At 46.9% G+C, this 9,711-nt stretch overlaps 1 protein-coding gene across 1 annotated transcript in view; it reads left to right on the top strand.

The window, feature by feature from the left end:
* The first annotated feature begins 602 nt into the window (after positions 1 to 602).
* The window catches only part of LOC135401154 (uncharacterized), a 34,477-nt gene continuing 25,368 nt past the window's right edge, over positions 603 to 9,711 (top strand). The window contains exons 1-2 of the mRNA XM_064633374.1: positions 603 to 1,737; positions 9,077 to 9,144. Coding sequence (XP_064489444.1) covers positions 1,593 to 1,737; positions 9,077 to 9,144 — 213 coding nt within the window. The 5' untranslated portion in view covers positions 603 to 1,592. The remainder of the gene's footprint in view (positions 1,738 to 9,076; positions 9,145 to 9,711) is intronic.

Raw genomic sequence — 9,711 nt, 5'->3', positions numbered from 1 at the left:
ACAACGTGAGGTGACACATCTGGGCTAGTTGCTGTGTAGTTTACATAGCATAGTGGTGGTCTGAAGAGTCATAAACACACCGCCATTAAATACATATAGGGAAAAGAAATGGATGCGTCAATGACGAGGGTATACTATAGCTGAAAAGTAGCAATGTAGTAGCAAAGTAGCAATGAAAATATGTTGCGTATGTTTCATTTGGTGGTGGTAACGGTATCGCATTGCTTTCGCGTTACGCGCTACTAACATTACGCTACTTAGAAAATGTGGTTAGCGGTATTCCGTTACCTAGTTTGGACAGCGCGTGCACAACCTTAGTGAAGTGGCAGCTTCCAATTCAATTAAATTATTACTCCAATAGATTGGCTCGGAAGCCCTAGATTGGCGATATTGTCTACCAAAATGCACCCTTGCCATCAGAGCTCATCAACGCCTTCGCATGAGGGCTATCGCTTTGTTATTCTATGTCCAGTCTGTCCTAGCAGAATTGTTCACTACAAATCATGGGCGTACCGAGAGAAAAAAATTGGTAGAGAGGGGTGAGGGTTAGGGGTTGCATGCTTGCCTCCCCCCCCCCCCCTTGGAAAAAATCCTGAGAACGCCCATGGTAGAAATCTCAACATCATCAAAATAAAGTTGCATTATAGTTGTTGTTGTCCCGCAACTGCTTCTGTTCGAAAGATCTAATTAGCAATGCCTGAATTATTCACTGTTACGTTGCAGTAAAAGCAGAGTGAGTGAATGCTCACTCGCTCTGATCTCATGCTGCAACATAAATAATGCGACGTACAACGCGGAATTCATTTTATTTTCCCGCGATTGCTATTGACCGCAGAGCCAATGCACGTATAACGCTATCAGAACGATTATTATTCGGAACATTGACGCTTCTCTACAGGATACGTATTCTGTGGTCTATATACGTTTCGCAAGCATCACGCGACGCGTTGGCCAACAACGGGTGATTTTGCAGAGTCTCGGCTCAACGGAGCGACGCGAAACGAAATTACGCTCATCTCGTACACCAAAAGGCAGTTTAGCGGGCGATTCTTTAAACTACACCGGAGTCCTTGTCGCCGACAGGAAAATCATTCAAGTGCACACAAAAGCCGCACATTCATCGCACATTCATTGCCCTTCTGTGAAGCAATATCCATCCTGCCTCTGAAAAACAACTCGATTCAGCCTCGTCCCGCTTACCGTGCAGCCTTTCTCAAACAGCGCTATAGGACGTTAGACACTGTAAATTTACAAAGGCTATTCGTCCATCCTCTTCAACAACAATGGTCGATGGTCTATTGATGCCAGGAAGTGCGTGCCCAAATAACCGGCTGTGGTGTTCAAATAGACCAACGAATGTATCCATTCCAGTAGGACACAGGTTCCCAAGTTTTCACAACGTGGTGTCACTGGGTTAGAGGTGTTTACTCAGGTGCTTTGGAATGCAACGTCCCTGTAGCTGATCCGGAGCCTGATGGAACGGTCTCAAGGGTAGGCCCAGAGAGTGCTACAGACGTTGTTGAAACGGGCGGTTGTATAGGAGCACAAACACTCGTTGGGAAGGCGCCCAATCTGCAAAAAGTCACAAGATCATGGGAGTATTGAGGATTACATGCTGTATATTTCTGGCTGTGACACTTGGCTGCGCGGCCATGCCAGTTGATGAAGATAAAAATTCGACGACCTGCAAGCTTCTCTTCCCTCCGGCTATTCCCTTCGGAATGAAATTTTTTCAACGTAAGTTGTAGCTTCTGTTGCCTTCTTCTCCGATTCTTATCGTCTGACTTTTCGTTTATACACCTTTTGTGGACAAACGAAACGAAATGGGATATACTATATGCCGATATATATATGTACCGATATGTGCCGATATATTATTCGCGGGTTTCCGTGACAAATCGCTATGCATCATCAGAGAGATCTATTTAGAAAATGACACGTTTTATCATCCGGGATGTTACTCCAGGCGGCTGTGGGATTTCCTTCCCGAATCCCACGGGGATCCACTGCCAGACCTGCCCAATGCCCCAGCAAAACATTAATATCTGTCAACCGTTTTGGTACCAAACATTTTTCACATCACAAGCTACTTTCCACGATATTATCTGGCACTGAATCTTTATGATATAAGAGAGGTGGCTTATTGCGTGATTTCTTTGCATCTAAAAGCACGCATGTTGAATGTTACTATACGCCTGTACTCGCTTGTATCAAATGCCACTGTAGTAGTGCCATGAATTTTGAATGTCGCAGTTGCAGTATTGCTCATTATTACTGTGCGTAAAGTACACCGGTTGTGCCTGCGGTGAGATACGTTCAAGTAGCGGAGGAAACTACTTTGGACAAGCACGTAAACGCCGAGTCTGATCAAAATTGCTAATAATCCAGTTCCTGGCCGCGCCTGCGTTAACCAAAAGGTTCCACTTTTTAAGCAGCTGCTTTCTTTATCTTCTTCCACCTCAGACTGGCCGTTATCCATGAAGTGGGAGATATCTTTATTAAGAAAATAAAAAAGAAAAGAAAAGGAAACCACGAAGGGAGATTAGCCAAGGCTAAGCTATTAGTTACTATAGCTCTGATAGTCCATGTCACGTCGAGACTGGGAGGTACCCAGGTTCGAATCCCGGTGCCGGCTCTGCTGTCATGGGGTTTTTCCTGGGTTTTCCTCAGACGCCTTCAGACATATGTCGGCACAGTTCCCTCAGAAGTCGGCCCAGGACGCAGGGCGTTAGTGATGACGTTGCCCACCCCTGTGAGGCCGACAACGGCGAGCCCTTTCACCTTCACCATCACCATCCAGCTCTGATTGATGAGGATGATTAATTTGTGTCAACAGAAAGGCAGTGCAATGGATGAGAGAGCGAGCGATGGAATACAAGAAAATGAAAAACGAAAGAAAAGGAAAATAGTGCATGGACGTTACATGTTCTCTGTCAACTCCACTGGCATGCACCACCATATACATGCACAGAAACATGTCAGACATCGTTTCCTTCTCTGCATGGTCTAGTATTTAGGTGTGCGCGTGATCGTATCACGCCTCAGTGTTTTCATGTGCTTTTCATGCTGGTAAATCATACTAGCCATTACGAGCCGTTACTGGTCAAAAAGAACTACTCACATTGCCGTTCATAATGGCTTTATACTGTGACTAACCACGAGACATATGTGTGACATGCAACCGTGTCTGCCTTTTTTGTTTTTCGTTCCTTTATCCATTAATTATCCCTTTACCTACTTTACGAGGGTGGATCAAATATAAACGAGACTTTCGTTTTATCCTTATTTTGTTTGTAGCAAGAAATAAAGCAAGTGTGCATTTTTTTTTTCTGCATTGTCTCCTGATGTAGAAATGCATTTTTCCCAGCGGGTCGATAGCTTTTTGTTCCCCTCTTTATAAAAAGAAGTGGGTTATATCAGCAGCCAGTTGCGCACAAACTCCTCCACTGCGTCGTCGTCGTCGTCGTATCGTTGGCATCCTAGAGCTTCTTTGAGTGTCCCAAATGGGTGAAAGTCACAAGGCTATAAGTCAGGGCTATAGGGAGGGTGTTCCAGTGGCGTCCAGCCCATTTCCCTCAATTTTGCACGTGTGACAGCTGCAGCGTGAGGTCTGGCGTTGTCATGTAGGAGAATTACTTTACGTGTTGGTTAGCCACACCTTTTGCTGCGATAAGCAAGTTTAACCTCACTCAAAGTTCATAGTATAATATGCAGCGTTGATGGTGCGACGATCGTGCAAGAAATCAATGTGCAAAATGCCGCGCTCGTCCCAAAAAACAGTTGCAAGCACCTCGCCAGCTGACAGCCGAGTCTTGGCTTTGACAGGGGCTTTCGTTTTCAATCTCGTCACGGCCTTCACGAATTATTTATGCCAGGCAAACACACGCGGCCTTGACAGTGTTTGATCCCCGAACTGTGCCGTCAATCTGTGCCGAATTGCGGTCGGTTTTACACCCTCACGAGCAAGAAACTTTATAATAATGCGTTGCGCAATCGACGGGTGTACCTTTTTCTCAGATATCGTATGACGGCTATCGTATGGCTACTGAAGAAATGTAACGAGACCGGCCGGCTTCTCTCGTGACTTACACTATTAAAAAAAAGGTGTACTTTAACTCCTTTCCTTGACACATATATAACACCCTTTTGGAGAGTACAATTACGCTCAAAAGGGTGTCTCTTCACTCCCTCAAGGGAGTAGCATAACACATTCTCCCTGTCGGGGAGTAATATTACTCTCCAGTAGGGAGAAAGGTGTTACGCTACTCCCTTGAGGGAGTGAGAAGACACCCTTTTGAGCGTAATTGTACTCTCCAAAAGGGTGTGATATATGTGGCAAAAAAAAAAAGGAGTTAAAGTACACCCTTTTTTTAAGAGTGTAGTGACCCACCTACCTAGCACGTGCACAAGCGACAGCGTGCGCCAATTGACAGAACGCGCTCTACAACAAAAGTATCGTTTATATTTGATCCACCCTCGTATTTCATCTCTAATCGAGCTGGAGTGACCGTCCCTCTTCATAGGCGCCACATACAGTCCACATTTTGTTTTCCCGTGCACCAAACGAAGCAAAAAACAAAAACATAATGGCTTATTATGCCTGCTGATACATCTCACGGGACATGGCACAGAAAGAACAGCATGTGTTTACCAGACTAAAAGAAGGATACAGGAATCCCCGAAGAAACTGAAAGAGAAGCAAGTGGAACTTCAAACTACACAGAAATGTTCGATGCCAGTATGACATTACACGCGTTTTCTGTAATCGACTTTCTGTAGGAGGCTGGTAAAAGGAAATGCATTTCATGACAGAAGCCGTAGTGGCAAGTAAAAATCGTCAACAGCGACGTGCAATGGCTTTTTCCGGGTTCTCTCCGAAATCCTTGGGTAAATGGAAAAGGTTGGGTAACAGAGGTCTCATCCCTTCCGTCTCTAACTCTATCGAACTCTGTCTGGGCGTTAGAAATGACTTAAAATCTAAAAGCCTCCAAATTCGTCAGGTTTGGTAGCCTGGGTGTGTGAAGTTCTTTCATGGGCGAGAAATATGAAGCAGGAAGTGGAAGACAATGGGAAATTGAGCAGGTGCATGAATCCACTGCTATGGTAAGACATAGTGAAAGGGAACTAGTGAACATTCCACGTCGTAGTGAATGAGGCAATTAAACATTAAACACAACGCCATTAAACACAATGCCAACATTAAACATTAAATGCAGACATTAAACACAACGCATAATTCAACTGCCATTATTCAATTAGTGAATATTCGGCACGATAATTCGAAGTGGCTGCAAACATTGGACACACCCTTATACCTCATGATGTGCAGCACTGGATCACCATGATGGAAACACCTGTGCGATGATATAGGTCCTCAGGTCGCGTACATCAGAGGAATTAATTTCCGGTAAGCGCATTCGGATGACCAACCTCAATGTGTTAAATGCGTGCATAATGGCCACGTTAGCGGCTGCACGCCACCGTAACAAAGTATGTGTAAACAGTGCAGGGGTCATGAAGTGCACAACTGCTTAAATGAAAGTGGTATGTTTTTTTTTAGTTCCGTGTTATCGCCGCGATGCAACTGTGGCTATGAGCGGCGTACAGATGTGGACAGATGGAGAGAGGACAGGAGGAAGGAGTGGGGGACAGGGAGGATAGTATGCGTTCTGGGCCGACTTCAGGGGGAACTGTGCCGACATTCGTCTGGAAAGTCTTCGGAAAACCCAGGGGAAAACCTCAGACAGCACAGCCTGAGGTAGGACTCGAACCCACCACCTCCTAGTCTTCAGCACGACGTTAGCTACCACCGACGACAGGCCATATACCACGCTCGGCCATACCACTGGTGAAAGTGATGCGAACTGTGCAAAGCAGCACATTATGACGGACAAGGCCTGCCCTCTGTCCAGAGATCTAGCAAGAGGGCTGTCCCTGGTGCAGCCCCTACGAACAAACGATCAAGCCAGACGTGTCCGGACTCCGCTGGACCTGTTGCGACTCGTGGACGACGACGATGCGGTCTTGCTGGCACGCGCTTCCGCGCTGTCTCGTCAGTTCTATCGGCAACGTCCTGAAGAGAAGCAACGGGTTGAGAACCTCCCCAGCGCACATCCGACCTTCCAGGACATTCGCTTATCGCCGATGAGGACTCATGTACAGGAACACTTCATCTACACACCTGTCATTGTCTTCACGTCCTGGCTTCTCTGCTAACGTACTGTTTGGAGTAACCCACCGCCCTCGACGCAACTTCCGACAATTTTGCGTCAATCGGGTTAGTCAAAATTGGTCAACCTAGTGGGCGCGGTCACCGGTGCGCATCAACAGAACCCCGCCAGTGCCCACGTGTGCCAAGGGGAAAATTCCAGAGGGGCTCTGAGACAGACGGCTGCCAGAAGGAGCAGAGCTGAAGTGACCAGGAGCCCAGGGCATTTTCCTCGGTGGCAATGGAACTTTTTCACATACGCGTCGTACCTAGTAGCGCGGCTCTCCAGCGAACCACGCTCGGCGCGCGTCAAAACAAATCCACGTGGATAGCACAAAGGACCAAGACCGGTCCGGAGTGGGACCGACGAGTTCGCGCCGTTCGTGCGGTCTCCCCACTAGTCCCCACTTCTTCGTTCCCATACTGCGCCATCCAGTGAATACGGAGATAACCATCTCCGGCGCATCAAAGTCATGCGCATGCACATAGGCCATTGTGAAAAAGGTCCATTACAGTACGCTACGACGGTTGTCTCTGCGTATTAGAGAGAATAAAAGTTTGAAGAAACCACGTGATGGAATGCCTGTCCAATCATAAGGCAGCAATGAGCGGGTATTCATACCACGTGATGAAATGTATGTCCACTCACAAGGCAGCGATAAAGGGGTATTCATACCGGCATGGTACTCTGTGTGGGTCCACGTACAGAAGACAACGTGAACAAACTCTCAGCCGTTATCCCCTTATTTGGGAGAGGGACCAATGAGGTCGCTCCACAGGCATTAGGGTAGAGATGGGGTGCTGCGCACAGTTTCGATAGGCTTATGGCGGCCCGTGCAAGACGATGAAGAGGTGCCTCTGCTGCCACGCGCTACGGCGCTGGTACGAGAGTTCTACCGGCCCCGTCCTAGCGTGAGGTCACAACCATCTGCCCGCTGGGACATTCCACCATCGCCGGTCAGGGGCGCGTTCCTGGGAGCGCGTGAGCACCGTAGCATCGTAATGCCGCTGATTGCAAAAGCACGGACTGCGCAACGATGCTACGGTGCTCACGCGGTTCCAGGAACGCGCCCCGGACTCATGTAGAGGAACAGCACCTCCCCAGGCGGCGCCGTTGGCGGGCCACCATTGGACGCCTTGTGCCTCCTATTGCTGCGACGTAGGTATCGTGCTGTGTTTCCCAGTTTTATAACTCGCACGCGTACATGCAATATTGATGGTAATGGTGACTACACGCAAGCTCCACATGTCAGGATAGCATTGGCACGAGGAATATGTCATGCATGGTTATCTGCAAGCACGGGTAACAGATGATGGAGGTAAAAGCTCTGCAGTTGTTGTAAAATGCCTTTTACAAAATATTCGTCATATAATACTCCAATTACATATGCCTCATTTCCCTGCACAAACAACAAAGTCACATGCTGCTGACAAGTAGCAGACAACATTTCTCTGAACCAATCAGAGCGCGCGAGCTCTGTAACGTCAGCGCGAGGTCGCAGGCAGATCACAGGCTGGTACTGCTCTCCACCACCGTTACGCACGCTCGCTTTTTGCGGCGTAATTTAAATTTAGTTTCTGCGATAATTATGACTCTGTGGTGTGAATTACCTTCTCATGGTGCATCTTAACTCCTACTTAGCAGTTTTATAGGAACAAAACAGGGTGTTAAAAATGACTTCTGTGCTACTTTAAGCCTCTCCGCGGTTCTCAGGAAGAAACTTTCTCGGGAAATTGAGGTTCACTTTCCCGAGTTTCTTCCTCGCACGGTCACCGCCACTGCGAAGGAACTGCGATGAAGCGTTAACCGGAAGTAATTCACGGTCGTTCTGGATCGTCCCCAATGGAAGGAAGCCATTTTTGACACTGTTGAAAGGCTTAGGAAGATATCTGTGGATATATCCACTGTGATGAGCTACCGAGAGCTGCTTTTCGCCAGAGCAGCACTTGGAGAGTGCAGCACTTTTTTTTTTTTTTTCATTCATACGTTCTGCTTCCGGACGAGTGTGCGAAGGTGCGAAAGGTGCTCTTGGGGTGAATGCTCCATTAGCCCTATGCCATGGTAGTATTGCTCAGTATACGGTACAAGTGTGTCTTTGTGTTTTACCCCTTTTTAAGAGTGTATGACAAATGAATCTGGAAATGAGACTGAAAAAAAATAGTGAGGCATTCCTTTGCGGATTGTGCGCTTCCCCACTTGAGAAGACAAATGATATTTCTTATTTATTTCTTTATTTATTCAATATATATTCAATATTTTAGGAAGTGACTTGTTCGGGTTAAATGCCCTTCGCAGTATCGGGTTGGGGGGGGGGGGAATCGGGCCTATTTTAAAATCTGTAATTCGGCGAGAAATCGGGCAATAATTGTGCCTTCGGGTGTTATCAGGTGTTTTTGTTTCTCCTCTTGTCTATTAAGTGCTTTCCTAATCTTCTTTCTTTCTTTCTTTTTTTTTTTTTGTGGGTGACCTGCCAGGGGGGGGGGGGGTTATATGTCTATTAAAAAAAAGGGAAAAGAAAAAAGGGAAAAGAAAAAGAAGGGAAGAACGAAAGAAGCCCTAACAGGGCCAATCCCCGAAAGCATAGACAGTGCTGACACACATGGGTGTATTTCTGGGAACTTACATGTGTTACACGTGGCGACCTTTGTTCGTCTTCAGTGGAAACGTCACTTGAGGATTTCATAGTGCATGGAATTAGGGGCGAAATCGAGTTTAACCCGAACTGGTCCGAGGTCCGTTCGGGGCTGGGGTGGGGGTGGAATAACCCTGCGGAATCGGGCTTAACCAGTAAATGTCACACTGCTTGTATTAGACCTGGCTATGTGCACTGAACACCAGTTAAAAGACGAATTATATGCTCCTTGCAGATATGCCGGCAGAAAACAGGGAGAAGCATATGGCATGCTACAACATTTCTAAACAGGATGCCATGCAGGTTGGTTTCTAACTATGTTGTGTGCGATTTCTTTGAGGACTCACTCGTTCTCAGTAAAGTGTCCCATCCTCTAGCTAGGAATACAAGTGCTGTCAATGTGATAGAACAATTCTATATCAAAGTTCTATAAAAGAGCTAGAAGGCCCTGAATAATCGGGGACATAACGGGCCGGCGCCGATGCGTACAGAGAAAACGCGTGTGAAAACAGAAGAACTTCACTGCATAACGTGCTGAGAATAAACCACAATTAAGCACTATGTCGTTTTCGGGAGGCGTACACTTTGTTGGGGAAATTTGGATATGCGTTAATTGCAACGAAAAGGGGGCGTTCGCTCCTCTGCTTTCTCCACAAATCAGGAGCGGTAACTGTATCCTTCAGGGCAATGGTTGGTGGAAAACACGTTGTGCAGTGAAGTTCCGTTTTTAGAATCAACAGTTAGGATGGAAGGGGAAACGGTGATTGGGATCGGCGTAGAATCAGATGTGCACAAACAACACGAGTATATCTAAGGAACACCATGCCATGCCATCCATCACTTTGCAAGATCCAGGAATATTTTGCCTTC

Source organism: Ornithodoros turicata, chromosome 7, assembly GCF_037126465.1.
Source record: "Ornithodoros turicata isolate Travis chromosome 7, ASM3712646v1, whole genome shotgun sequence".
Classification (NCBI taxonomy): domain Eukaryota; kingdom Metazoa; phylum Arthropoda; class Arachnida; order Ixodida; family Argasidae; genus Ornithodoros; species Ornithodoros turicata.
Note: the sequence above shows the minus strand (reverse complement) of the source record. Positions and strands in the feature narration are given on the sequence as shown.